This window comes from Aspergillus welwitschiae (assembly GCF_003344945.1).
Source record: "Aspergillus welwitschiae strain CBS 139.54b unplaced genomic scaffold BDQ94scaffold_12, whole genome shotgun sequence".
Classification (NCBI taxonomy): domain Eukaryota; kingdom Fungi; phylum Ascomycota; class Eurotiomycetes; order Eurotiales; family Aspergillaceae; genus Aspergillus; species Aspergillus welwitschiae.
Window position 1 is genome coordinate 22,729 of NW_020798706.1, and position 27,374 is coordinate 50,102.

At 50.0% G+C, this 27,374-nt stretch overlaps 13 protein-coding genes and 3 non-coding genes across 16 annotated transcripts; 11 read left to right on the forward strand and 5 right to left on the reverse strand.

The window, feature by feature from the left end:
• The first annotated feature begins 222 nt into the window (after window positions 1–222).
• On the forward strand, window positions 223–295 carry BDQ94DRAFT_t122. The gene has a single exon. It is a non-coding gene; the product is annotated as a tRNA-Lys (tRNA).
• Window positions 296–1,313: 1,018 nt separating this feature from the next.
• BDQ94DRAFT_169285 (glutathione S-transferase) lies at window positions 1,314–2,230 on the forward strand (the record flags this gene model as incomplete). The annotated part of the gene is made up of 5 exons (XM_026771254.1): window positions 1,314–1,387; window positions 1,472–1,625; window positions 1,689–1,799; window positions 1,857–2,048; window positions 2,144–2,230. The coding sequence occupies 5 exons, from the start codon at window positions 1,314–1,316 to the stop codon at window positions 2,228–2,230; spliced, it is 618 nt and encodes a 205-aa protein (XP_026627340.1).
• Window positions 2,124–4,651, reverse strand: BDQ94DRAFT_18491 (amino acid/polyamine transporter I). The gene is made up of 8 exons (XM_026774757.1): window positions 4,345–4,651; window positions 4,221–4,291; window positions 4,137–4,160; window positions 3,996–4,085; window positions 3,858–3,940; window positions 3,401–3,798; window positions 3,010–3,339; window positions 2,124–2,958 (listed from the first exon to the last, which is right to left on the reverse strand). Exons 1-8 carry the CDS (start codon window positions 4,462–4,464, stop codon window positions 2,473–2,475), a joined length of 1,602 nt encoding a protein of 533 aa, XP_026627341.1. The 5' UTR covers window positions 4,465–4,651; the 3' UTR covers window positions 2,124–2,472.
• Window positions 4,652–5,008: 357 nt separating this feature from the next.
• BDQ94DRAFT_141278 (uncharacterized protein) lies at window positions 5,009–6,738 on the reverse strand. The gene is made up of 5 exons (XM_026765791.1): window positions 6,451–6,738; window positions 6,297–6,401; window positions 6,030–6,248; window positions 5,835–5,977; window positions 5,009–5,769 (listed from the first exon to the last, which is right to left on the reverse strand). The coding sequence occupies exons 1-5, from the start codon at window positions 6,607–6,609 to the stop codon at window positions 5,286–5,288; spliced, it is 1,110 nt and encodes a 369-aa protein (XP_026627342.1). The 5' UTR covers window positions 6,610–6,738; the 3' UTR covers window positions 5,009–5,285.
• A 466-nt stretch (window positions 6,739–7,204) lies between these two features.
• On the forward strand, window positions 7,205–8,975 carry BDQ94DRAFT_141281 (proline-specific peptidase). The gene is made up of 2 exons (XM_026765792.1): window positions 7,205–7,974; window positions 8,059–8,975. Exons 1-2 carry the CDS (start codon window positions 7,313–7,315, stop codon window positions 8,312–8,314), a joined length of 918 nt encoding a protein of 305 aa, XP_026627343.1. The 5' UTR covers window positions 7,205–7,312; the 3' UTR covers window positions 8,315–8,975.
• Window positions 8,863–8,974, reverse strand: BDQ94DRAFT_t127. Its single transcript has one exon. It is a non-coding gene; the product is annotated as a tRNA-Leu (tRNA).
• Window positions 8,976–9,876: 901 nt separating the features above from the next.
• On the forward strand, window positions 9,877–9,988 carry BDQ94DRAFT_t123. Its single transcript has one exon. It is a non-coding gene; the product is annotated as a tRNA-Leu (tRNA).
• A 1,567-nt stretch (window positions 9,989–11,555) lies between these two features.
• On the forward strand, window positions 11,556–12,468 carry BDQ94DRAFT_141284 (uncharacterized protein). Its single transcript, XM_026765793.1, has 2 exons — window positions 11,556–12,341; window positions 12,438–12,468. Exon 1 carries the CDS (start codon window positions 11,561–11,563, stop codon window positions 11,966–11,968), a length of 408 nt encoding a protein of 135 aa, XP_026627344.1. The 5' UTR covers window positions 11,556–11,560; the 3' UTR covers window positions 11,969–12,341; window positions 12,438–12,468.
• BDQ94DRAFT_141285 (uncharacterized protein) lies at window positions 12,447–12,824 on the forward strand. Its single transcript, XM_026765794.1, has one exon. It carries the CDS (start codon window positions 12,497–12,499, stop codon window positions 12,683–12,685), a length of 189 nt encoding a protein of 62 aa, XP_026627345.1. The 5' UTR covers window positions 12,447–12,496; the 3' UTR covers window positions 12,686–12,824.
• A 1,419-nt stretch (window positions 12,825–14,243) lies between these two features.
• Window positions 14,244–15,533, reverse strand: BDQ94DRAFT_18551 (histidine phosphatase family protein). Its single transcript, XM_026774908.1, has 4 exons — window positions 15,366–15,533; window positions 14,931–15,309; window positions 14,658–14,867; window positions 14,244–14,608 (listed from the first exon to the last, which is right to left on the reverse strand). The coding sequence occupies exons 1-4, from the start codon at window positions 15,412–15,414 to the stop codon at window positions 14,542–14,544; spliced, it is 705 nt and encodes a 234-aa protein (XP_026627346.1). The 5' UTR covers window positions 15,415–15,533; the 3' UTR covers window positions 14,244–14,541.
• A 392-nt stretch (window positions 15,534–15,925) lies between these two features.
• On the forward strand, window positions 15,926–16,226 carry BDQ94DRAFT_141288 (uncharacterized protein). The gene has a single exon (XM_026765795.1). The coding sequence runs from the start codon at window positions 15,954–15,956 to the stop codon at window positions 16,146–16,148; it is 195 nt and encodes a 64-aa protein (XP_026627347.1). The 5' UTR covers window positions 15,926–15,953; the 3' UTR covers window positions 16,149–16,226.
• Window positions 16,227–16,305: 79 nt separating this feature from the next.
• BDQ94DRAFT_141289 (uncharacterized protein) lies at window positions 16,306–17,351 on the forward strand. The gene is made up of 2 exons (XM_026765796.1): window positions 16,306–16,590; window positions 16,668–17,351. The coding sequence occupies exons 1-2, from the start codon at window positions 16,332–16,334 to the stop codon at window positions 16,946–16,948; spliced, it is 540 nt and encodes a 179-aa protein (XP_026627348.1). The 5' UTR covers window positions 16,306–16,331; the 3' UTR covers window positions 16,949–17,351.
• Window positions 17,352–18,332: 981 nt separating this feature from the next.
• BDQ94DRAFT_141292 (glycosyltransferase) lies at window positions 18,333–20,163 on the forward strand. Its single transcript, XM_026765797.1, has 2 exons — window positions 18,333–18,427; window positions 18,492–20,163. Exons 1-2 carry the CDS (start codon window positions 18,358–18,360, stop codon window positions 20,042–20,044), a joined length of 1,623 nt encoding a protein of 540 aa, XP_026627349.1. The 5' UTR covers window positions 18,333–18,357; the 3' UTR covers window positions 20,045–20,163.
• Window positions 20,164–20,418: 255 nt separating this feature from the next.
• Window positions 20,419–21,607, reverse strand: BDQ94DRAFT_18585 (alpha/beta fold hydrolase). The gene has a single exon (XM_026774990.1). It carries the CDS (start codon window positions 21,486–21,488, stop codon window positions 20,565–20,567), a length of 924 nt encoding a protein of 307 aa, XP_026627350.1. The 5' UTR covers window positions 21,489–21,607; the 3' UTR covers window positions 20,419–20,564.
• Window positions 21,608–23,276: 1,669 nt separating this feature from the next.
• On the forward strand, window positions 23,277–24,859 carry BDQ94DRAFT_169293 (uncharacterized protein; the record flags this gene model as incomplete). The annotated part of the gene is made up of 7 exons (XM_026771255.1): window positions 23,277–23,439; window positions 23,507–23,526; window positions 23,559–23,637; window positions 23,699–23,769; window positions 23,830–24,218; window positions 24,285–24,386; window positions 24,463–24,859. The coding sequence occupies 7 exons, from the start codon at window positions 23,277–23,279 to the stop codon at window positions 24,857–24,859; spliced, it is 1,221 nt and encodes a 406-aa protein (XP_026627351.1).
• Window positions 24,860–25,522: 663 nt separating this feature from the next.
• Window positions 25,523–26,756, forward strand: BDQ94DRAFT_141295 (class I SAM-dependent methyltransferase). Its single transcript, XM_026765798.1, has one exon. The coding sequence runs from the start codon at window positions 25,758–25,760 to the stop codon at window positions 26,658–26,660; it is 903 nt and encodes a 300-aa protein (XP_026627352.1). The 5' UTR covers window positions 25,523–25,757; the 3' UTR covers window positions 26,661–26,756.
• Window positions 26,757–27,374: the final 618 nt, after the last annotated feature.

Here is a 27,374-nt window from a genome sequence, read left to right on the forward strand (position 1 = left end):
CACAGTATCTCGAGCGATGAGGCCTTCGCTGACGGCATAGTACTGCGTATCGATTAAAGCGTAACATTCAAGTGTATCAACATCACCCCATAGTATAACCTAAAGCGCTAGCTTCTGGGAACTAGATGGCGAGAATTCGATGGCAGGTGAGAGTGTGAGATGGGCATGTTTGTTTAAAACAGTTTTATAAAGCAAAAAGGAAAAGCATCTTTCACCGAACTAGCCCGGCTAGCTCAATCGGTAGAGCGTGAGACTCTTAATCTCAAGGCTGCGGGTTCGAGCCCCGCGTTGGGCTTTCTTTTTTGCGTTTTTTTTTTCGGCCCTCTTCTCAACGAACCTTCCTTTCAACTACATGATGTTCTTTTTGGTGTTGGAAAGTAACACACAAGGGACACCGGGGGCTGATAGCTACAAAGCAATGGCACGTAAAAACAATCTCATAGTCGGGTTCTCATCGGCATCGTTTAATCTGTCCCTAATCCGTAGGCCATCGTCTACTCTTGTTCACAGCGCTCTTGATAAGCTCGCGGGTAAGCCCGCTGGTGCTCACCCCACCAGAGAACCTGGGACAGTTGCGGTAGAATATCGACGAGGGACAGACTATTGTTTCGAAGTCTAACAAACCCAATAGACAGACGCCGAAGATGAAGTGGATTATCCTCACCGAAGGAATGACGTTGCAGCTATACTTGGCACGTCATCAATTGTAAGGAATGATGTCAGTGTCAGTAAAAGAGGTTGCTGGATCAGCCTCGTGTTCTTCTGCATTTGCTTCCCAGAGACAGTGTCGGGGTTGAAGGAGGTGGGAGATACCCAGGGACTCATGCATGTTTGAATCCAACCTGTAGTCCACCTCGTATTCTACAGTAGCCGGATCAACCCCGCCAATACGAGCAGCTGTCTGAAACAAGGATATGGCCCGGAGTATCATGGTACCATCGTAATAACACGCACCTGAAGAAGCCCTCAGCGGACGAGTAATAACGCATAGCCTTCAATAACAAGCTTAAATATAGTGTAGCTATGACCTCCATCCACTATCCACCACCCTAAGTCATGTATATCCCTAAATCAGGATAGGCTCAAGATCCTCCAATTGACCGACCTGGCCGAGCCACGCATTCAGCAGCTGGAATTCGGCGATATAGTGGATCCCGGAGGGGTCGTTAACTGCGGGGTTGCCCTCATTTGTAAGCATCCACCCCTCAATCTACATCATCTATAATCGTACTCAGTCCACATCATATTAGCTGTCTCTGAGTTGGACTCGAAATACTCTGATTTGGGGAACATTATTCAAATTATAAGACAACATGTCCACACAAACCTCCCAAATAGTCTACCACTACCTCGACATCGGCCGCCTAGGCCGCGGTGAAGTCGTCAGGTCAGCCAGCATGATCTCCCCAACCCCGCATCCGAAACCAGCAATATCCACTAACCACAGAGTATCTTTTTTATATGGGAATAGGCTCTTCCTCAAAGACGCCGGTATCGAATTCACCGAAGTCCGCTACCCGTACGATGATACCTGGCCCCAGGCTAGCAAAAAGCTGCAGGAGCAGGGTATCAGTCGAAGCGGGCTGGTTCCTGCGCTCGAGTACAAGGGGAAGATTCTGACGCAGGTGCGCATTCCCTTATACTCAACGAGTCCATTCTCCATGCACGACGACCTAATATGAATCCAGCACATCCCCATTCTCCGCTACCTATCGCGCGACCTCGGCCGCTACGACGGCGAGACTAACTGGGAGAAGTACATCGTTGATGTGGTGGCTGATATTTATATCGATTGGAGGGTTAGTATTCCCTCTCCTCTTTCATACTCTCTATCATCAGTACTCACCATAATGTAGAGCGAATGGGTCTCCAATTTCATGCAAGCATCCGAGAAATACAAAAATGAAACCACGGCCAAGTACTACGATCTCGTAGGAAAATACTATGCCGAAACGGAGGGTCCGTATCTTCTAGGCGATAAGGTCACGTATGCGGATTTTGCCGTCTATCAGAGCATGGATAATGATCGGAGGACGGGGACTATTGTGGTATGTTTTATTCCTTAGTTTCTTTCATCTTTTAGGAAGAATGTGGTGCCTCGGGGTACTTGTGTCTATGCTAACAGTTCTTGTCCTTGGGGTAGGCGGATCTTCCTGAGTCGCTGGTCAGGCTTAGGGATGCTTTTGAGAAGAGGGAGAATATTGCAGCGTATATTGAGGAGACGAAGTAGAGATGGTATTTTTCATAAAATCAATATGATTGTGAAGTGCTCCGTGGCGAGGCGGGAGGCTGGTTGTAATCTACGTCTATGGGATTACTTGTCCAGGTTGATGCGGCGTGATTGATGCGGACATGGACGCAGGGTCTGTTATCAAACCTACAAGGAATCCCCCCAAAGCTTTGAGAGCCGTCATATGTACTTATTGCAGCACTACTATAACATCACCATCTATCATAACTCATATCCACATCTCAATCCCGATTAATTTCCACCACCGGCCCCGTATACTCCTTCCGGGCCCAGATAACATAATACACCGTACTAATCAAACTAGTACCAACCGTGCCAACAACCGCCCAATTCATCGTACTAGCCGTCGGATTCATCTCATCGGGCCAAAAGCTAAAGAACACACCCACGGCAAGGTAAGCGATGGTAAAGGCATTCACCAAAACACCCAATATGCCACGCATTCGGAAGGGTCCCCATGCAAGAGGCGCACCTGCCGTATTCACAACAGTATCCGCGGGTGTATCGGATGGTTCACGAATACCGCCCGTGAGACGCTGCCACATTAGAAGGAAGGCCGAGATTAGGTAAGAAGAGTAGAGGGCGCTGACGCAGAGAGAGACGACGTCGTTTAGGACCGCTGCTGAGCCTAGGATGATCAGCGCGAGCAGGACGGCCGCGCTGGTTACGACGAGGATGGACCATTGGGGGACGGCTTGGGCGTTGACCTGGGAATGAATTAGCGGGTTATTGTAAGATAGTGGGGATGGGAGATGTACTCTGCTGAGGACTTGCCAACCGGGGAGACCACGGTCTCGGGCGAATGACCATGCCATGCGAGATGATGATGCCAATGAGCCTACAGCAGTGGCGGTGACTAGAATTGGCACGATAGCTGACATGACGGTGCATCCTCCAAGCGATTTAGTGGCTGAGCAGAAGATTTGCATGTAAGGGTACCCTGTGGGTGAGGCCAGGGCGGCAGTAGCGTCTGTCATGGTAAATAATGTGGACAGGATCATTCCAAAGCCCAGAGCTCCGTTGATTAGAACCGAAGTGAGGATGGATTGCGGGACCACGCGCTCTGCATCGTGGATTTCTTCGCTCATCTGCCCATTTGTATGTCAGTCAAGTAGGAAAGAATTCAGATTGAAATTGCCGAATACTTACGTGGACAGCCGCATCCACACCAGTAAAAGCAAACATGTTACCAATCATACCGACCATGAAAGCTAGTCCCTGCGTTTGGAAACCGCCATCATTGGCAAACTGCCCAAAGACTTCGGAAGCTGGGTTGTGATCTCCCAGATATACCAAGGGGATGATGATTCCGAAAAACCCAAACACGTGCAATATCAGGACGAGCCCCTCGAATTTGGGCAACAAGGTGCTGGTAACAACATTGACGAACACAGCAAAAGCTACAATGGCCCAGAACAGAAGCATCGTTTGCCAGGGCTCTGGGGTATAGGACGAATGGTTAAGAACCACCAAGCCTAGAATCTGGGAAGCACTTAGATAGCAGGTTGACGCAAATGCTCCCAGCCAACCGATGACAATCAACCATCCTAGTATTAGCTATATCAGTATGGGTGAGCAGCGGAGAAACCTTGGTTAGTATACGGACCTGTGAGAAAGCTGAGGTACTTTTGGCACCACCGCGGGGACATCATCGATACCCAGTGATATTGTCCTCCGGAAGTAGGGGCCCTTCACATAATAGATATTAGATTGAGGTGGCCAGACAACAGGCCGTTAGACTTACATCGAAACAAGTTCAGACAGAGTGAGAAACGTCGAAAAGGTACCCAACCAGACGACCAGGAAACTGTAGACTGTTCCAGCCGGACCTCCACTATTGACACTGTCAGATCAAGGTTTTCCTTCGTGTAGAGTCGATACATACTCTTCAAACGGTACCGTGAAAGTCCTAAGCATCTGTTAACAACAAAAACATCCACCATCATCTCGTCAGCTGGGAAACACGCACGACAAAATGCCCTCCCAGGATGCCAGAACTGTACAACTAAAACCCAATATAGACAAGAACCCAAACCGACGCTGTAAGCACTGGTAAGTCGCTGCGGGAACACAAATTCAGGGTCATCGCGCACTTTCAAGATCTGTTTCTTGCCCACGCGGCCCAGTCCCTGCTCATCATTGACGTGAGACTGGCTGCTGTTGGCGGCCTTAGCATCCAAATTCCGGTCGCGCAACTCAATTGGCGGCCCCATTGTGGCGTTGACTTATTGGTGCGAATGCCCGAAGTCAACCCTCTCGTCTGCGGGAGGAAGAAGCAAGAGCAGAAAGAGTAGGAAACCGCAAGCAAAGCTTGTTCCTTCGTTTAACTCCTCTCCTCTTCTAATCCCTGTCTAATCCGGTGAAGATTGAGCTCGGCTGCATATGCAGAATGAAGAAAAAAAAAAAAAAAAAAAAAAAAAAAAAAAAAAAAAAAAAAAAAAAAAAGTAGAGCGGAGACAAGGCTGCAACCAGACTAACAGGGGCTCGCCGAGAATTTCTTCGTGACTGAGACTGGTCAGTGTGTCCAAGGCTCTAAGCCCATAGAAAGACGGCACTTTTACTACCAGGGAAACTTGACGAGGGGCGGTAGAATGTCAAGCTGCAGAGCGCCACCGGATAGTTGGCATTGTTTGGGCCAATAACAAGGCCAATTTGGAACAAATACCACGCAATCCTGCTGGATCCTCGCACAGGTTGCATGCCTTTAGTGGCGGGTCCACCGTATGCGGTGCCTTACTAGGGAGAGTTAAGCTTCCACTTCCCGGGATGCTAGGCTTCGTGCCGCGGATTACGGGCCACCCTCCGCGTCCGAAACTAGAGGCTTTAGAGTCTTAGACAAGCAAACAGTAAATGAAGGCCCACAGTCCGGAAAAGCGCCGAGGCAACTTGAAAACCTTAAACAAGTGCCAGGTACTCTCAGCGAACAGGTGAGGATCACCCAACCTGCTGCTTCGTTTTCGAGATAACTTGAACCTGATTGTTGATTACTTCGTCCAGTCGTAATGCATGTAAATAGTACCGTGTAAGACGGGCTCTAATGGCTAGTTGATTCATGTGGTCCATGACTGCCATTGGACTCACTGTCTGTCGGTCGATTCGTCGCAGCATCCGGGTTGTACTGCTCTTCTACGACCCATGTTCTAGTTTCTCGAATGATATGATCCTGACTGGAGTGGCTCATGGTATCGTCCCAATCCTGTTGTTCCCTCCCTGCAGAGATTGCGGTGCTGTTAGCCACACCAACGAGCCCGCTGAGCTCGTGTGCGGCAGCCTTTGCTTTGCTCACGCGAGCGTACTCCCCGCGTCCAGACGTCTCTCCTGGGAGGTGGTATAATCGGAGACCAGTAGACTGCAATCCATCCATGAACGGCTTCAGATGCGGAGCACAGGCCATAACAATTGACAGACACTGTACCAACTGGACGCAGACGGCGGCCTTCCAAATAGCTAGCAAGGGATCTGAGGCGTGATTGTTTTGTTGGCGATATACAAGCTCAAGGATGATCGCAACGATGACCCTATAATCATGTAGGCATTAGTACCTACCCACGAACGTCGAACGGGAAGTCACCAGCGAGCATACAAGAAGCGAGTGAGAAAGCAGGCGGTGGCAACTATCTTCCTCGGAACCGCCATCTGAATACGAAGTATGAGCATACTAGGTACTAGAATCAGGGCGCCTTCACTTAGAATGTTGAACGCCCCGAAAACCATCCACCATGCATCCTGGTGAAGTTAGTCTAAATTCTTCGCATTTGGTAAGTGTATGGTATCTTACACGATTGAAACACCTCTTCTGGTTCCATCTCCACGGCTGCGGAAGATTGCATTGAAAAGCTACGGCGAATTCCGCCGCTACAGCCCACGCGCTGATTATTGCAATGAGTACCCACTCAGCCTTGCGAGTGCGCTGCATGAGAAATGTCATGAACGCCAGGGAGCTCAGTTTCGAGAATGTCAAGCTTGCAACATATAGCATTTCAGCGGCATAAACAGCCTGCACTACGTCAGCGACAAATTCATCCGGAGAAAACGGATGGTGTACCTTCAGAGCTATGTCTATCCGCTCCTGTGAAGAAGCACTTTCTGCCTCTCCATAGCCATTGCGCGCGGCAATTGTAACGCATACTGTCTGTAGTACACTGAAGGCCTGTGGGGAAGTTAAAGCTTGCCACGCGATGAACCGCCTCGAGACTCACCATTGACACAGAGATCAGGTGATCATCCACCGTGAGATTTCTGGTGATGGCATATTTGATCCCCAGCCGTGCAGCTCCAGATAATGTCGAAATTACGGCGAAAAGCAAGGCTAGGATCCCAATGATAGGAGACCGATTGGTGTCAGTGACCGCAACCATGACTGCCACATCCGTTGCTGGCCTGCATCCCTCGAGTCCGGGACCAGAGAGAGCAGCCAGGCTGATAAAAGGGAACGAGGCATCGTAGCAGTAAGGCGACCTGAAGGATTTGTTCGATCATGTTTTATTTGAACTTTGTTAGAATATTTGCAATCTCAGCCCGTCGATCCTGACCTAAACGAAGGATCGGGGTGGAGGCGCCTAATTCCGCTAGGGCCGCGGTAGTCAGCCCACCAACCGACGCCGTCTCATGGTTTGCATGACGCCGTATTTATTTTTTTTTCTTTTTTTGCCTTGCGTGTCGCACTTTGATGATAGGGGCCAAATTGCTAGGGAGTAATGCACACAAATTGGAAGACACCCCTGAAATCGGAGGCTCATTCAAGCCGCCAACTTATTCCACACATGCTTACAGACTGTGTTGCCGACAGATGGACTTTCAAGGACCCCGGACTCTGCCCGGGGGCTTATCTAATTGACGCGACTTCGATATGACAGTCATCTAGTGCCGGTGGGGTTGTCTCACAAACTGGGGGGGCCAGACGATGGGTTAACCTCGGGGAATCTCTCGGGTGTGGTGGTGGTGGTGGTGGTGGTGGTGTTAAGACGGGCTGCTTTGTCTGATCCTTCCCCCCTCCTACTTCTTTGCCCATTACCACAACAATTATTGCCTTAACAACCTTTCTGCATCGATCTCCCAAGTATGGTAGCAAGTACTGTCCAGGAGGGAACCGCTCCATTCCATTATGCTAGTCTTCCCCAGCCTGCCCAAACGTGGTACCGAGTCTATGGCGACATCAAGGCAGGCACACCATTAGTAGTCCTGCATGGCGGGCCGGGCTTTTGCCACAACTACATGCTGCCCCTGGCTGCACTGGCTTCCGGTCGTTCCGTGATTCTCTACGATCAGATTGGAAATGGATTGTCCTCCCACTATCTGGAGAAACGCGGCGATCAGGGGTTCTGGACCGTCGACCTATTCATCGCGGAGCTAGAAAACTTGCTCCGGCATCTCGGTATCGCTGGTCATTTTGATCTGCTGGGTCACTCCTGGGGCGGAATGATGGGGATGGATTTCGCCGCTCGTCAGCCCGCTGGACTGCGCCGTCTGATCCTGTCAAACGCCCCGGCCTCGGTCGCACTGTGGCTTGAATCGGTCAACCGACTCCGCGCTAGCCTACCCCAGGAGATCCAAGACACGCTGCAAAAATGTGAAGCAGAAGGGCGGCTCGATTCGAAGGATTATGAAAATGCAACGGTGGAGTTCTTATCCCGATTCTGTTGCCGGACACAGCCATGGCCCGAGGAGCTCATGCAAAGCCTCGTCTGGACCACGGAGAAGGATTCTACCGTCGCTTCTACCATGTATGTTGCACAATTGCCCGAGTTTTTTCTCCGTCAACCATTATACTCTGTGTTTTCCACAATGCCACGTGCTAACGGCAGCAGGCTCGGTCCCTCCGAATTTTGGGTTGAGGGGTCTCTCAAGGATTGGAGCGCACTGGACCACATTCATCGGATCCAGGTGCCCACACTGGTGATCAATGGGAAATATGATGAAGCGCAGGACAGCGCCGTGGAGCCGCTCTTCTGGGGTATTGATAAGGTGAAGTGGATCACCTTGTCGGAGGGTTCGCACTGCCCGCAGTTCGATGACCGCGAGAAGTACCTGCAGGTTGTTGACGAATTCTTGGGCCGCGCATAGTGTTGGGGATGTTCCTAGCAAAGTTCGCCTTATCGGTTTTAGCTTTGAGCAACAGGAGCTTGAAGAAAGTCCGTGCCGTTAGTTTCAGTTGGGTGCAGGAAACGAACCGACTAGTATGAGATGGTTGATGTGCTAATGTGACCCGATTCATGACCATTGTCGGTGTTTGGCATCAATCTCCGTGACTGGCTATTCAGTGTAAACGAATGCTCGTAGACGGGCTTTTAATGCTTTCAAATTAGTGAGTGAGCGTATCGCCAGCAGGTAGAGAGACGATGCGGGGGAAATCTTTCGGCGGTCATGGGAAAGACTCTCTAGTCCCACTCTACGATGTCGGCCTTGCTGCCTCGGCAGTACTTTCTGTACAGGGAAGGATAGCACTGCTGATCACGTCGGATTGTATGTGTACGTTCACCAAAAAGGAACAAGAAAAAGAAAGTGTGGGCCCTTGGCTTCCGTTGTAGACATGCCATATACTCCGTGCGAAGTAGCGTTGTACAGTTAAGAGAGTGTATTCTCTGCTGAATTCAAAAACATGAAAAAATATATGACAAGAGTGGGATTCGAACCCACGCCCCTTTCGAGACTAGGAATGTTCTGAAGAACATGTGTGATCAGGTGACCTGACCCTAGCGCCTTAGACCGCTCGGCCATCTTGCCCAATTGTTGGAGATGGCAGCGACTTTGTAATACATAACTCAGAAGTAAAAAGTAGGCATGCGACCGAGCAACTTCGCAGTGCAGTGAGGGAGGTCCACAGCCCCATGCAGTGGGGCATTGTGCGACATGGTCTACTAGTTGTTTCTTGCTTCTTCTAAGACAATACTCCGTATAAAGTGTGTGATTTCTTTTCTCGGTGTCATTCTATTGCTCCCTAGTCGGTTTCTAGCTCCGACTTTTCGTGTTCGCTCTACGTAGGACCTTCCGGTGTTGTTGTTGCGGTGTGGGCTCTGCTGGGAGAAGTAAACACTGCACAGTGGAGTCGATGTCGAGCTATCATACCTCAATCCTTTTGGTAAGGTCCTTGTACCGATGTTGTACATTTATTGGATTAGCTCGTTAATGCAGAAACGCTGTCGAATCGTTGTATGTGTCATCTTTCTGGTTGGCAAGCGGGTTTGATATACGCTGTTGGCAGTGTCTCTAGAGACGCGTCACTTTGGTTTTATTGCTCTTTTCAGGCTGCACTCCTGGCTGCTGCGCGGTATTGACCGGCTTACCTGTGAGAGCAGTGGTGCATATAGTAATGGGTGAGTGATTCCGGTGTGGATAGAGTTGATCGACAGTTGCCAGTAGTAGTACCCATAGTATATATACTAACGTGAAGGCCATTCGGCCACCTGATCCCAACACCAGCACTGACAGGGGTATTGAATACCAAATGACATATTCACACTAAGGCACGAGAGATAAAGGCATCCAGGTAATGAGACATGAAACGAATAAGATTTTTAGTCGAAATAGTGTCTATCCAGCCTTCGTTGCCAACCGCATGGCGTGGTTTTCTCACTCACTCTAGAGCTGCTCATCTAGCACTTATTGTTGACTAATTTCCATCAGCCGGCAAGATGGCCGAGCGGTCTAAGGCGCTAGGGTCAGGTCACCTGATCACACATGTTCTTCAGAACATTCCTAGTCTCGAAAGGGGCGTGGGTTCGAATCCCACTCTTGTCATAACTTTTTCTCGCCTCTCCATCCATATATACTTTTTTTCCTCTTCTGACGCTCTCTTCTTCCCTTCCCATATCATCTATCCCTTAGCCCTAGAAGGTTCTACAACGATCCTATATGAGACTCTATGGCCATCTAGTTGGATGTCCAGCTGCTACGCAGTTTATGTTCTCACCCACGCTGCCATTTCTTTTCGATAACTTCTCCTACAACTCATACAATGGGAAATCCTTCGATCCGAGAACCGATGTCTACGAGGGCCCCTGTAAAGGGTGTTGCGGAGACCTCCAAGTACAAACTCCTCATACTTCATCAAGTTGGTTGACTACGAGCACACTGACAGAGGTTGGCGGGGAACAGGGTATCGTTTTATGATCACCTCCCCAACTATCTAATCACAAGAAGCCGGAACCCAAAGGCAACGGAGATACAAAATCGCCCGTCCAGCGAGCCATAAAAACGCAAGAAAGGGACAAAGCAGCGTGAGAAAAACATAGAAAATACATTGATGCCCACTCACCCAGCCCTTGACGAGGCGAGGAGAATGCAAGACCGAATACGGTCAAAAATAGGAAATACAAAGGTGCCCACCCACCCAGCCCTAAAAGAGGCGAGGAGAATGCAAGAAAAACAAAAGAAAATACAAAGATGCCCACCCACCCAACCCTAAAAAGAAATAAGCAGAACGCCAGAAAAACATAAAAAAAGAACAACGATGCCCGCCCACCCGACCCGGAAGAGAAAACCAGAACGCCCATAACACAGCTCTAGTTACAACAGACTCTCGACACATGCAAAGATAGGAACGCCAGCAAAATATAAAAAACAGAGATGCCCGCCCACCCAACCCGAAAACAGCAAAACAAAACGCCCACAACGCAGCTCTACTTACAACGGAGTCTCGACACATGCAAAGAAAGGAACGCCAACAACGCAGCTCTAGTTACAACGGAGACTCAACGCATGCAAAGAAAAGGCAAGAAGCAAGCAAGCTGGCGAGCAGGCAAGCCAGCAAGCAAGCACTATATACAACAGAATCTCAACACATGCAAGGAGAAGGGACGCCAGAAAGCAATGCAGCTATATATACAAGAGGTATCTCACCACATGCAAGGAAATGAACGCCAGCAAGTAATGCAGCTTTAGTTACAGCAGAGACTCAACACATGCAAAGAAACAAACAACAAGCAGCGCAGCTCTATATACAATAGATATCTCAAAACAGGCAAAGGAAAGGAAAAGCAAGGCAGCTCTATATACACGAGTGTCTCAACACATGCAATGAAAAAGCAAGAAGCAAGCAAGATGGCGAGCAGGCAAGCCAGCAAGCAAGCATTATATACAACAGAGCCTCAACACATGCAATGAAAAATGAACGCCCAATGCCAGTCGCCAATGACAAAGGAAAGACAAAGGAAAACCCCAACCATCGCCCCCCCCGGATCCCCCGACGAACAACCCCCACGAACCGTTTCCGACCCAGATTCCATCGATCGCCTCTGTCGCGCCCCCGGGATACCGTGGCCCTACCGACACCCCTTGCCCGCTGGCTAGCTGCTGTCATACTGACCGTGTATGTCGTCGCTCGGGCATCCCTTGAACCGCCGGCCAGATCGATACCCGGTAAGCGTGGTTGACATGCCTCACCAAGCTTTGCTGCCCACACAAAGCCCGGATCCGCTGCCCACCTTGAACGCTATCAGGTCGATTGCCTCAGACATTCTCGGTGGTGCCTCTGCTCAAACACCCGGGGTACCGGAAACTAGTGTCGCAGCGGGGTCGGAAATGCCGGCGGCTCGTAAGCACCCGAGGGTTAGCCGGTGCGAATCGATGACGGTGAATCTGTCGCCGGCTCGATCATTCGTGGGTGGCGTTCAATGTCGTCTCTCGCCCGGACCTGTGACCTGGCCATTAGCAGTAAAGGGCCCCGACTTGGCTCCAGCACAGCCAAGTCGGGAGCAATGGATAAACATACAAAAATAAAATATACAGGAAAACGAAAGTAATCAAGGAAAAGCCTGCAACAAGGAGAAAAGAAAAGGGGAAAAGACTACCAACAGCAACGGTGGATATCTCGCGCTTTGATGATCCACCGACTTACGGTAACGACTGTGGTGACCTCGCTAAACTGGACACTCTTCACCGACTTACCCTTGCGAGCCGCAGACTTCGCAGCCGAAGCTGCTCCGTCCTTGGTGGACGCAAGGGCTGCATCGGATCGAGCCCTGGCCTCGCGGGATCGGTAATACGCCTCCCGCAACGCCTGAAGGCGAGACGGACGGCTATTACCAGAAGGAGTGGACGTGGTCCGAGGAGCCACAGGAGAAGGAATGGACGTGGTCCGAGGAGCCACAGGTAAACGAGTGGATGGGTGCTTTTCGTCGAACCTTTTCAGGAACGACGCACCCGGGGAAAGGGAAGGGGGAGAGGGAATGGACGTGGCCTGAGCCACAGAAGGAGAGGACGTGGTCCGAGGAGCCACAGGAGAGCGAGGGGCAGGAGTGGGGATAGATGAACGAGTGGACGTGGCCTTGGGAGCCACAGAAGAACGAGGGGCAGGGACAGGAAGGGAAGAACGAGTGTAAGTTGGGTGCTTTTCGTCGAACCTTTTCAGGAACGACGCACCCGGGGAAAGGGAAGAGGAAGAGGGAATGGACGTGGCCTGAGCCACAGGGGAACGAGAGGAAGGGAGGGGAATAGGAGAACGAGAGGACGTGGTCCGAGGAGCCACAGAAGGAGAAGAACGAGTGGAAGTGGCGCTAGGGCAGTTGGTAGTCTTTTGGGGGGCGGAACGAGAGGATGTGGTCCGAGGAGCCACAGGGGAACGAGCGACAGGGACGGGGAGGGAAGAACGAGTGGAAGTTGGGTGTTTCTCGTCGAACCTTTTCAGGAACGACGCACCCGGGGAAAGGGAAGGGGGTGAGGGAATGGACGTGGCCTTAGCCACAGGGGAGCGAGAGGCAGGGGAGGGGATGGAGGAACGAGAGACAGGGGTGGGAATGGAGGAACGAGAGGACGTGGTCCGAGGAGCCACAGGGGAGGGAGTGGACAAGTGCTTGCTTGTACGCAAGTACTTGGGGGCAGTGGGGGCAGGCACCCCAGAACGAGAGGACGTGCTCACCATGGTGGGCACAGACGGAGCGGAACGAACAGAAGGACGTGCTGGATCCTTCTGACCGCTGGGGGGGAGAGAGGAGGAAGAGGAGGGGGAGAACTGAGGAACACGCAGACGGGCCATCTGGTGTCCTCCACGAAGAGATGAAGGAGGAGACATGCTGTGAGGGAGAGGGAGGACAAACACCAAGTCAAGGTATAGCAAGGGAACAGATTGATAAACGTGAGTTGAGGGTAGCGCGGCAGCGAAACGACAACACAGAACCACAAGTGGTATGAGGAGGAGAAGAGGAGAAGAAAAGAGGAATTCAAGGGGACGAGAAGAAGATATAGAAGACTGAGAATATTGCACAGGAAAGAGCATCGTAAGGAAGGAAGCTGGAACATCATGAAGCTTAAGGAAGGAACGCCTTCTGAGGAGCGTCTCTTGCCGTTTGACAGGTTAAGAGGTATCTGAGGCTATGGCGGCCCCGGTCAAAGAGCAATTTTCAGTGAAAAACCAAGGTCTTGATCAAGAGCTCATTTGCTATCAAGAACATATGAATAAAGGCCACTGTAAGTGAGAGCCAGGGCGATTGTAATGCACGTACATATCGCTTTAGAGTATATAAGTAGCATCGAAACAGGGTTCGATATGGTCATGTGATACAATACTGGCTACATCGCTTTCAGACTCACTTCTTTTCGCTACAGTCGACTGATCTCACCTCAAGTGGTCACATAGATACTTATTTGCCTTTGCAACCCCTCTGAGTACAATGGTGCACACTATATCGCAGCTCCTCAGTTAGACCCTGCTTCGGGGACCGGCAGCGTAGACAGCCTCTTATGATACGGAAGGTACGTTCTGGGTGGAACTCCTTTCCATCCCTTGACGCAATGATGTGATCAAGGTTCCCGACCGTAGGGACATTCTCCATGTTGTGGTTGACGGAATCGTTGGCGTTGGCGGTGGCTTAATCAGTGTTTATTTTGTAGGGGAGTAGCAAACACTGGACGGTTGACTAGAAGATCGACGGAGATACTACTAAGTACTAAGGAGAAGGCCTGATTTAGCACGCTAGTGGCTTTTGTGTATTTCAAGCTGTCAGGTGAACACTAGATAGTCGAACACTTTATACCAACTACCCGGAAAAGCCGAACTTGGTGTTAGCATTCGTCATGACGACTTTCGCATTGTTACTAAATATCCCGCTTGTAGCAGTAAAACAGATGTCTTGATTCTAACATAAAAGAGGCGTTACCGCCACACCGGCTAGCAGGTAGGCGGAGAGTAAGTAGTTTGAGGGTGTCGCATAAGCGAAAACAAGTGTGGAGAAGGCCTGGCTGGTGTGGCGCTAGCCTCCCCCCAGCATAGAACCATACCATCTACATTGTCTAGTAATTCCGATATATATTCATCTATACGACCTTCCCGTATAAACCAGATGCCTCTAAGTGCATCATTTCTCCAAGGGAAATCCATATCCAACCAGAAAAGCAGGCTCATCAATGCTGTGGTGCTGGTAACTACAGACACCGTTAGCGATCCACTCATGTAGAACAGGAAAGAACATACCTAAGAACTCCCACAGCACCAGGCTCCAGCATCATCGACAACGGAAACTCCATCGGATAGCCCAACCAGCGCTTGGTAAACGCACGGAGCGTATGGCCATGCGCAATAAGAACAACATCAGCAGGTGCCTCTCCGTGCATGTTTCCCCGATGGAGATCTCTGATCTCTTCGATCAGGCTATCAATCCGGGCCGTAACATCCGCAGGTGATCTATGCTGTTAGCCTCTCCAACGTAAAAGAACCGGATCTAACATGGTTATAGGAATGACTTACTCTCCCTCCTCACATCCATCCCTCCAGATATCCCACGCCCTCTCACCATCAAGCCCATGCTCCTTCCTCAGCGCGCGAATCTCCTTGGTCAGCATCCCCTCATACAAGCCATAACCCCACTCCGCCAGCCGCTCCGTCTCCTCCACCTTGCCAGCTTCCTTCAAGCCCTGCTTCTCGGCCTCCCCGAAGGCCAAGTCAAAGGTGTGCTTTGCCCTTTGGCGCGGAGACACATACACGCGAGCCAGTTTAGCCGTGTCAATAAGCTTACCAGCTCCTACAAGGATCTTGCCGGAAGCGGACACTTGCTTCACTCCGTCGTCAGTCAGCTGGATTTCGCTGATGCCGGTGTAGCGGCCGCTTTTGGACCATTCGGTCTCTCCTGTGAGATACTTAGTGGGGAATTCTATTATTGTTGGGTAGTGGGAAGAGGGGTACCATGGCGGTAAAGGAAAACACGGGGCGTTCCGGCGTCTTTGTCGGGCATGGTGATGGTGATGACGTAGCTGATAAACTGGGATTGACCTAAGGGGAGATGGACTATGACCAAGGTAGATAGTAGTATCTGGTCTGGGGGAAATGGCCAGATTGAGCGAGGGGAACGCGGGGAGAAAGAGAATTTTATTTAGGTAATGTTCTTGATGTGGGTTCGCGGTTCACCGGAGCTAAGATTGGGTTTGGGGTCAGCTCCTCTTCGTAGGTTTACTGTACGATCACGCGGAATGTTCATCTATTGCACATGAATAGGATACCGGGGGAGGACCTCTCTTTTGACAGTCTACTGGTTTGTATATGAGAGTCTCCTGTGCTTATTAGCTTTTCGAATGCCATTTGATTCTGATTTCCCATTTCTGAAGGAAAGTGGGGTGGCGGGGGCAAAAACAAAATTGATAACATTCGGACATTCGCGATAAGAGAGGCTTATCGTATCGTATCGGCATTCAGCAGATGCTGGCTGGGCGGCACGTGCTCAGATGAGCCGCTGCTACTGGCCTGAGGCTCTGAGGCAGCCACTGTTGATGCCTGATGCTTTTATACTACTCATGCCAATCTACAAGACACAAGACATCGAACACACGACACCTATTGCTTCTTATTGTGATACTTTTTCTTAGACCGAGTATGCTAATCGACTTTATGCCCAAATGCCACAGTAGAAAGTCTACTTGCTCGTCAACTTCCAACTGGCAGTACCTTTTCATTCAAAGGCGATACTGCTAGCTGTGGACCATGGCATACCGACGATCAGTTTTGATCAGTTGTCAAGCATACGTCCAAGATAAGAGACCATAGAAATACCAGCCACTGCTTTTCATAAATAGCCTAGAGTCCAAAGCACAGAGCGCATTATAGAGGCTTACACACACATAGTAAGCACAATGACTCTGTGGCTGTGCACGGCACATGCACTGCGCCCCGAATCCTTCCTTCCCACTCACCACCCAGTTACGCATAAGGCTGACCCAGGCAGCACCATTCCCCAGAATTGTAGATAGTACTCCGATCATATTTCATCAAATCTATCCAAAATCAAAGATAAAAGAACAAACAAACGCTTCTACTTTACCAGAAAACACAAGTCAGATCAAAATGGGCCTCCCACCACCCACCGAACCAACCCCTCCGTATGAAGAGACGGAATCGACTAGCCGCCACAATCACACTGTACATCATCCCCCCGTACATTACTTGAAGATACAGTGTTGAGGATCAGTATACTGATGAAGGATCAACACACACAGTACACCACCCTCACTCAAGCCAACGATGACCCCGAAATCCAACTCCCATCATTCCATGAACATGATCATGGAGACGGCCCTACCACGTCCTTGATCCCGGGCGCTACCCCCCAAGAGCACTCTCACTGCGAAGTGTGCGAGCGAACTATCATTCGTCGAGAGAGACGACAAGCTCATGCAGACTGCTGTCGCATAGTAGCGATGGTGTTTGTGGTCATGTTTGTGTGTATGATGATACTGGGGATTGTTATTGCCAAGGCGGCGTCGGGACGGAAATGATGGGTAATCTGTCTATTCTGAAGGTATATAAAGGCATATCTACTGGTTACATGGGTTGGTTTTGCGTCGTTGTATAATCAGGAGTGAGTGGGATTTATTAGGGAAGAACTTCGTTGGTTCGCAAACTTCTATATAGTACGCCACCTGTTTGTCTGGTGCTGGTATTAAGCAGGGCTGAAAGGGATTTATAATTGGCTGAGGTGGTTCCCAACAACATGTTAGTTGAGCCATAGTAGTTGAAAGCGTACCTAGGAATGCCACGAGGAGTGAAGCGGAGTCTTCGTCCCCAAATCAAAAGAGTCGCTTTGATTCTTGATATTTGCTGCACGCCATCACCACCCTCCTATCTTGGCCCTCTCCAATCTCAGAACGCTCCCCAGATTTATAGACCGATAAATGATACCCATCGAAACTGTTCTCCAGCTATCTGAATGTTTATATCATCAGCTCTTCCTATGTGGTCGAGAGACCTATTGTTATCCCCTACCGTCAGCGGCCAGTTCCTTTGTCGCTCACGTGGCTTGAAAAGGCAAAACTATCGCCCAATATGCCCGTAACCATGTCCGTTTTCTGGCCGCAGGGCATCCCAAGAGTTTGTACCAGATGGAGGAGAGGCATTATTAGTCTTGGTTCAAGGGTTATCCACCGGTGAGAAAGAGGCCTGCTTGAGACACGCCCTGTTATCCTCGACGGCTCCCGGACAATTTTGAAAAGAAGATTCGCTAATCACTTAGTGCTTCTATAGTTTCCTACCATTTCCCACAAACATGAACGATCATTCATACGTCTTTATCATTTACTCGGCATCTTCAGTTTCCACCGCAGGGCCGCCCGAGCTATTTCTCATCGCATTGCTCGCAATCGCATGTTCGTGAATATGGGTCGATAAGACTCCAGAGCGCGCAACTGTTGCTCTACACAAGACGCAATGAAGAAAATTTCGTGAATGCTAAAATCGGAATATCCATTCTGATTATGCCACACGGATTATTACCATGCGAGATATATGTGGCCCGCCTGATCGGAATCTCGGACACTGTCTTGCCGTGGTCCCTTTCTGGCAGACCAACTTTGGCTGTCCCCTGCAGAATCCCAACAACCATCAGAGGTAGAGACTCCACCATTTCAAAATCGTATCGAAATCCGAGAGGATATTAAGTACGGATCCAGAAATAACATCAACTAGCGGAACGCGGTTGAAAGGGGCCGAAACCAGGGATGGACGGTGTCAGGCTTATGTGTGGCCGAAGCATGACTGGCGATCGACTTTAGCCGCTTGTGTGGCACCACCGAAGGACAGCTGGTTGAAGGCCACGGATCTACTCCCACTAACCCCGGGCTTGTATTAAATCCATCCATCATCCCGAGAGCGTGCGGCTATTTATCCCAACTCCGCCCAACACAAGGCTATGTCGGACATCATCCTGCCACCCAGGAAGATTCTCCTGGTAGTTACTGGAGGAGGCTACACCCATGCCGGTGAGTATGCCTGCCTATTGCTTGGCCTTACAGATTCTAATTGGATACAAATGGTTCATTGCAGCTCCGGTTCTTGAACTGGGGAAGGTCCTGGCCAACCGAGGGCACGTAGTTGACTTCGCAACGCTCGATGGCCAAGAGGAATGGGCCAGCGGCTTCCAAATCTCGTCGACGCATCTCATGGGGCCTGGGCCGACAGAGGAACAGCTTGATGCGCACTACATGCGCAGCCGGCTCTGGGATCCGGCCAGAGGTTTAGGCGATGTCATGGAGTCCAAGTACCTCTTCGACTCTCTGTGGACACAATCCTATTATGGACTGAAAACTATCATGGATGATCCTGCTACGCGGCCGGACATGCTGGTTGCTGACTTCTTCGTTGACGCAGTCAAGGACATCCAACTGGAATACAAGGTCCCCATTGCTATTGTCTGGCCACAGATGCCCTACTTGATGGTTCCCTGCTCGTATATCCCCGGCCAGCCGGGCTTCCAACTCGATATGACCTTAACCTCGGAGAATGCGTCAATATGGTCGCGCATCAACAATGAACTTGTTGTCGTGCGGGCCTTGCCTGAGGTGTTTAAACTGAGGAACTGGACCAGAGCCATGCGCAAGCGAGCGGGTCTGAATTACCTTCTTCCAACGCCAAAGAAACCTGATTATCTACTTCTAGTCAACTCTTTCTTCGGTCTCGAAGTGCCCAAAGACCTTCCTCCCTTGGTCTCAGCAGTCGGACCAATATTAGCAGATGAGTATCCTCTATTGGACGCGCCCCACCAGGAGTTCCTTGACCGCCACCCAAAGACCATATATATTGCCTTGGGGACGCATATCATCCTTCCCCACGCAGATGCTCGGAAGATTCTTCAAGGACTTATCCAAGCCATGGAAGAAGGCGTTATTGACGGCGTAATTTGGTCAGTGGGTAGGAGCGGACGGCAGCTGTTCGACAATGCGGAATCCTTCACTATTCAAGGCAAGACAATTAGCTTCGGAGACCTTCTCGAAGGGTTACACGCCGACTGGAAGTTCCCTTTCTTTGCACCACAACGGTCGATCCTGGATCATCCCCATACCCGCATCTATTTCACCCACGGAGGTGGGTCCAGCGCCAACGAAGGCCTCTATCATGGCAAACCGATGCTAGTTATGTCATTCTACTTCGACCAGATCGGTAATGCGGCAAAACTGGCCGGAAACGGAACGTCGGAGCTGCTACACAAGTTCCGTTTCACGGCCGATGAACTCTACTCCAAGACAAAATTGATCATGGAAGATCGTGACGGGTGCTATGCGCGCAATGTGCAGCGTCTCCAACGTATTGCCCATGTGGCGTCTCGACGCAAGTATTTGGGCGCTGATCTGATCGAGGAAGTTCTATACGATAATGAGTCGAGGGTCGTTGATGGGAAGGAGACTCGTCCAATGCATCTGCAGACGGCGGATATGCGAATGCCAGCTTATAAGGCGAAGAACTGGGACTTGATGGCCGTCTCGGGGGTGGTGATGGGGTTGCTTGGTGGGGGCTTGTACTATGCTGGACGGCTCGCTTGGATCAATCGCCGGGCTATTAATGGATTTGTTGACGGTTTGGTTTGCAAAATTTATAATTAGCTTCCTTTGTTACAATGCTGAAAAAACTTACCATATCTAGTTGAATATTGAAGCAGAATGAGTGTTTCGCTTCTCTAGAAAATGTTGCGTGACGGATTAGCATGAACGCACCTTTCTGGCAGATTTGCTCCTTCCATGATTTACTAGTATTACATCTGTGACGCAATTTCCGATTATCTGTAGTCGAAGTTCCACACAGGTTGTCCAAGCTTGCCATTAGCAAGGATTGCTGCATCAAATATAGTATGATCTTTATCTTCCTCATGCCGAGGCGCGGAGTCGGTTCTTAATGTGCAGTCATGCTTTATGTCTACCCAGTCATTTGATGACTTTTTGACATACTTTCGGGGACTTGAGATCTCGGTGCAGCAGGTGAGTGAGTGAAATTATTATCGTCTTCGCGGAAGAGACCATGCATTCAGCCAAGGGTCACATACAGCTAACCGCCCATAACTTGACAAGCTTTATTTATAACAGCAAGGTCTCCTGAAAAGGAACCATACGCGTCTCTTCACACACATCATCTCTGGATCATCTCCAACACCCAACGAACCTCATCCGCTATCAACTCCGGCTCCGTCAGTTGAATATTATGCCCACTCCGCCTCGTCACCGAATAACGCGCAACGCTCGACAAATTCAACAATTCTCGATGGAACTCCTCCTCACACCTCTCCCACTTTGTCAGATACTCCCTGAACCTCTCCCGCTGCGCAGCCGTACCTCCCCCCCTCGCCACACCAGCCTCATACAACAACTCATGGTCCCTCTTCGAATTCCCTCCTAATACACTCAACGGCTTTCCCCTCAAGAGATTTCTCCCAGGAACAAGTTGCCCCTTCTTTGCCAGAACTCCCCGACTGATCTGCAGAAACGGCAGTTCTCGCGCCGCCTGTTTCGCATGCCCTTCACTCTGCTCCTCCGCCATCAAATCTCCCCATTCTTCATCAGTCAACACACGATCGCGCATCAACCCAACAACATCCATGTAATCCAACCCATCGGTAACAGCAGCAATGCTAGGATCCGGCCACGTCTCCATCATCATACGCTCCTGGACTGGATCTACGAGCACCATGCCGCAGATATCGTCTGGTCTGGCGGCGAGGAACTCTCGTGCCAGGATACCACCCCAGGAGTGTCCAATGACGAGGTATGGCGGGGATAGAGCTGCGGAGCCAAGGAGGTGGCAGAGCTCGTCGATGATTGTGAGTGAGTCGGGTGGGTTTGGGGATGGTTCGCTGCGGCCGTATCCGGATCGCTCGTAGAGAAGGATGGAGGCGTCGGTGGAGAGGTGACGGCATACGGCGCTCCATTCTAGAGCGCTGCTGGTGATTCCGGTTAGGATTATGATGAGTGGGGTGTTGGGTTGGCGGGGTGGGCCGCGGAGTGCGTAGCTGAGGGTGTGAGTGCCGATGGAGGCGCTGTGTTTGAAGTGGTCCATGGCGTAATGGAAAAGAGGAAGAGAGATAGAGATGAATTTTGGACAGAGATGAAGTGAGTTGATAGAAAGCCGAGGGGAATGACTTTCAGGACTGGAGTATAGTTATATAGTTAGTTAGTGCTTATTTGGTGAGTCATTCATTACAAGGACTAGTAATTGACTAGTCGAGTTGATGGCTCGATACGCTGCCTTGAGCTTCTAAGATGATGCTACAGAGATATTATCTGTATGTAACCCGACTTTCGTTGTCTATGTAAAAAGAGACGATTCATGGTCTGTCTACCTATTACGCCTGGGTGCAGAGGTAATGACTGAGATGATTTCACTACGAACTCGAAACCGAACAAGTTCAGATAATTTTCCGCGAGCTAAAGCATACCCCAGACTCGGAACCTTCAGTAACCCCTTTAGTATGGGATATTATCCTGATATGCTGTTCAGTCTCGAGTTGGCATTTGACACTTACCAGACGCGGCCGATACCCGCGATACAATAAGATCACCCTACTGCCTCACATCAGGAAGGAATCTATGCCTGACGGGATGCATTCATTGATTGCAACACTCAATGGATGAGGAATGGTCAAGAGTTCATGTGTTGGCCGGCTGCAACTGCCACGTTGATATTGGCTATGGAATCAGTACAGCTACGCTTATGTGAATCTGGTAACACTAAGATCCCGAGCCTGCGTTCTTGTTTAGCTCAAAGGTAATCTACATTTCTGGTCCCGTTACTTTCCCTTCTCTTAGGCTATCGTTGAATCGGTCGCTCGGTCTATCACATCGTGACCAGTCGCTTTGCTCGATCCGATAACTCAACCACGCTGCTTGTGATGCACCACAAGGGAACCACTGCGGAGATTCTTTCCAGCGTATCACCAATAAGCTGGACTACATTAGAAATATCGGCTTCGATGCGGTAGGTACACCACTACATACCCTTCCTCTCCCTCTCTGCTACTCTTCTCTCCGATAGTCTCTTGGCCGGCATGTCTAGCGTCCAACTAGCGGCGTTTGGACAGACTGGCGGTTAAACAATCCAATCATGCATGTGCCGCTGGCCAGGTTCCCCTCTCTGAAGCTCGTTCATTTATTGAGTTATAAATACTTTCTCTTGCTAATTAGGTAGTGATTGTCGGCCCTGTCCTTATCGACGTTGGTTATTAATCGACATACTGCGAATATCCCTTGGTAGTTGGAACAAACAAAGTAAAGAAAGTAGAAAACTACGAATACAAAGTAGACGCTCAGTTGCTAGTGTGATTCAAAAGTTTCCTTATTCCTCAAGGACCAAGCGTTAAGTTTCCGGCCCGCATTCCTTCGAGCTGCGGACCGTAAATCCTGCGAAGATCATGGCAAAGCTTGTGGTGATTGATGGAGGGGTTTGACCCAGCATACGAGCATTGCCGTTCGTTGATCACCAGCCCAAAGACCCCGTTCCTCCCCCTCACTATTTACTAGCCTCCTGCAACACAGCGGATGGCAGTGCCAAACATACCTTTGAATGGTGGACTTTCCGGTCGCGACTCTTGGCTGCGTGACGGATGAGGAGTACCTCCCAAAACCACACGTCCAGATCAGAAGAGTATTTACTAACTATAACAATTACGGTAGTCTGCTAAAACATAAATTGGAGGGACCAGCACCATTAGTGTGGCGGAGAATAAAGTCCTAAGTCTGGAAGCTTTCCCAACCCATCTTCTAAAGTATCATTATATGTCTTCTATCTCCTTCACTTGGACACCTTGTTTCAGCAAATCTCTAAAGCGCCACTTGACCAGGAGTCCCCATGTCGCAACCCCCTCCAGGGCAAACGACCAACTTTGTGAACCCTGTGTCCATCTCTTGGGCCGGCAGGCTGTCTATATGGCTGACCTTGCCTATCATGGTCGTAGCCTTTGTGTTACGGGCATATGTCCGTCTGAAGGCAAAGCAAATGGAAATTGATGACTGTAGGTTACGCATACAATCTGTCGACTTATTGCCGTTAGTTCATTATACTGATTGGAACTCCTTCAGATCTGCTGGTCCTCGGAGCTGTAACTATACACCCAATACTACTTCCCGATAGATCCCTCTGTTCCTGACTACCAGCTCCTCTCTCTACCAGCTCGGTGCGGCTTCATTTTCTGGAGTTCTCATTCCAATTTGTACGTCGCACTTTACCCCATACTTCGCTTCCGTAAATCCAGTTCGCTTATTCATAGACAGTCCTCAAGGATGTCTGGGGTCGTCATGCCTGGGATACCCCCGTGTCTTCAATCTTTCCATGGTTTTATAAGGTACGATATAAATCCGAATTATTTGTATTGTTATACAGCCCTCAACTATTATCATGACAGTACTCTGTAACAGCTGGATGTCTGTACAATATCAGCGCCATGTTTACCAAGATTTCGATTCTTGCATTCTACCTCCGCATATTCTCTCCATCGCGTCGCGCTCGAGCCCTGATCTGGGGTGGAATATTCTTCACTGTCCTAGGCTATATGACTATTACTATAGCCATGCTGGCTTGGATGGTCCCCCATCGTGGCGACGGAGGGTGGGGGTCGATGGCCAATGTCAAACGGATGGGCGTCGCATCCAGACAACTCGACTTTACGCAAGGCATCTTCAGTGTTCTCTCCGACTTTTATGTCTTGACAATTCCCACTGGTATTGTCTCCCGTTTGAACATGAAAACGCAGAAGAAGATTGGTGTGGCGTGTATTTTTCTGTTTGGTTTCGTGTAAGTCATCGGACCCCATCAAGGCATCAGTGCCTGTCCCAGGGACTACTAACACCCCACCACCAGGTCGCTTGGCTGCTCTATCGCTGGTACAATTTTCCGTTATTATGCTATGGTGCTTACTATAGAAGATGAGCGGTGGCTTTCGGTCAAATTCGAAGCAATGTGGTAAGAAACATAGCTTGATCCCCACTTAGCCCCATCCCCGCATTGGAGTAATCCGGCTCTAATTTTTTTTCTCCAGCGTGGTTGAGCTTAACATCGGGGTCCTCTGCGCCTGTGTCCCCGTGTTCTTTGTTGTGTTGCGCACCTGGAAGCAAAGAACCGAGTCTGGGTTCGTGTATCTCAAACAGCGCTTGTTGACACCTCCGGGAAGTAAAGAGATGGTGGTCCTGGGCGAGCGACAGCAGAAACCCGGAGTCTCCCTTGACATCCCGACAGGCACCTTGTCGGGACTGAAGACTTTCTTCTACAAACTGAAGCCAGATGAGGAAGAAGCCAAGTCTGGTATCCGTGTCTCGCATTATTTTGAGCTTACGTCTATTGATATTGATTATCACGCTCATATCAGGCATGATTCGGCCAGTGGAAGCAACCCGTCGTTGGCTGGCGTCAAGGGGGGCTCTCGAGGGAGGTTCTAGTGGTGCGGCAAATCTATAATTTATTTACTGTGTTTCGAAGTTTCGAATGTTGGTGGATGTCTATATACAATTTCCTTCTAGGTAGCATACATGTAGGCCAGCTTAGAGCTTTATGAGAATCGACTGTATGCTGTAAGTGGAGTTGGAGAACAATTTTCCATACTTTTATTCAGTAGGGTTGGAAATCAGTGAAATCTACCACCTGTGAAATAAACGGTCAAGTTACACTTGGCGCACATAATCCAATGATCTCGTAGAGCCTCTGCTTGAATTGGCCTGATTAGATCATAAGGGACTGAAAATCTGAATGTGGCCTTGTTGGTTAGCTTGCTGGCGTATTACTTTCGCCCATGTAGCTGGGGGCGTCACCCTACCCCACAGGGGCTGTGTGCTGGGCGCGCCTGGCTTCGCAAAACCTGTTGGACTGACATCTTAACCCTCCTTGGAAGGCTTGACAGGGATATGTCGGCAAGGCTGGCAGTCTATAGACACTTAGTAGCTCACTAGGGAGTCACATGCAAAGTAAGCACTTAGCCAAGTATGGATTAGCATACCTTATTCCCAGTAACTGGGCGGTGACACATAGCGCTCTTATTAGCCAGAAGCAGTAGTGCGTACTGTTGGGACATGTCTACCTTCCTACTGCGCCAGTAGAGCGGGATATCTCTTTCAGTTTGGTCTACTACTTCTGAGTTGCTAGTGGTCTCAACACGTAATTATCTCGGGCCCCACACCCCCCTCTTTTCTTTGTCCTACCCTTTAGTATCTATAATATGGGGCTTAGTGGAGAATTGAATGCTCTTAAATGATAAAGCAGACCAGCGCCTGTTGAAAGGGAATCAATTTACATCTTGTAAGATCTCAATCCTAGTTCCTCATCTTTCCTGCATCTTACAAGATGACCGCTTCTTCCCACATCGAGAACTATGACCAGTCCACGTACTGGACATCTACAGCTCGGAACTTCCGTTCTTCTGCCCGCCTTCATCTCCAGCACCTTTTATATCAAAGCACCCTCGGCTATCTCCTAGAGCCCGCTGTCGAGAAGGCCGTGGCCACCACCCAGCAGCCTCTCAAAATCGCTGACCTCGCCTGTGGCAATGGTGTCTGGCTGATCGATTTACACACCCAATTGGCGAAGAAAAACATCACCGCCCAACTGGATGGCTTTGACATCAACCCCATCAACTTCCCGGCAGCTGCCTACCTGCCCGCCTCTATCTCACTGCAGCAGCTCGACATCCTCGCCAAGCCCTTTCCCGCCCACCTCCTCGGCACCTACGATGTAGTGCACATCCGCGCCTTTTCCAGCATAGTGTCAGGCTCCAACCTCACCCCCATCCTCTCCGTGGCCTCATCCCTTCTGAAGCCCGGTGGCTACCTGCAGTGGGAAGAAAACCGCGGCGACCTCTTGATTGTCGAGGCCCCAGCCCCACATATCTCCACGGAAGCCTGCGACCGTGTCGTACAGGTGCTTAAGGGCGGGTTCAAAGCGAAGGGCATGAGCAATGACTGGATCGATGAGCTCGATACCCACCTGGCGCAGTTTGGGCTGCAGGATACGCGTCTTCTTGCTCACGATAAGCGCAAACAGGACTACAAAGCCTGGACTGAGGATTACTTGATGGTGTGGGAAGAATTGACTGCCTTGTTCCCACCTAAAGCTGATGCTCCTAATGCGCCGCTGTCTCGTGAGGCCTGGGTTGCTATGTTCGCCGCTGCAGTTAAGGAAACTGAGGAGGGGGTCGTTGTACACCAGCGACGGATTTTGACAGCCGTGGGGAAAAAGCCAGTGGCGTGAATTGTTGGGATGTCTCTTTTTGCCTGACACTGTAATGTCTTCTTTTTTTTTAAAATCGCCAGAAAATGAGTTCCGTACCAATAGTGCCATTCAAACCGTGTAAAAACCCCAATTTTTGACCGACCAGATTCGTTTAAGACTCAATTGGCCCCGAGTCGCCCTGCTGCCGATATAGCTTCTCCTGTCTAAAGAACAGGGCTGATCTTTCTGTGTAAACCTCAACATGGAATCTGCATCCTGGTAGACCAGCATCACAAGGTGCTCCACGTCGTAGTAAAAATTGATGCTCCCCTTGCAGTGTGCATGACCATCCTCACAACCAATCAAGCGGGCACCATCGACGAGGCTCTCAACTTTCAAGTTCCGCATTCACATCAGTTTATACTACAACCATTGTTCTGGAACAGACAACGGGAGTATGGAAAAATGAACATGGACCGAATGGAGTCAATTGAGAAAAGACGGAGCGAGATGAGACGGGGAAACCAGCCCTGACCATCGCGAGAACCGGTATTGCAACGTTTGCCAAAAGGTTGTACCAGGGCAACAAGAACGCTTGGAATAGCAGGCAGATTCGAAAAAGCCTTTCTCATCGCATGTTCATTGGCCCGTTATTACAAGGGCGTTGAGTAGACCAACTTTAACGATGGATCCAGCGTGGCGGGTTGCCTAGAGCCAGACATCAGGGAACATCAGTTTGAAATAGTAGCAAAT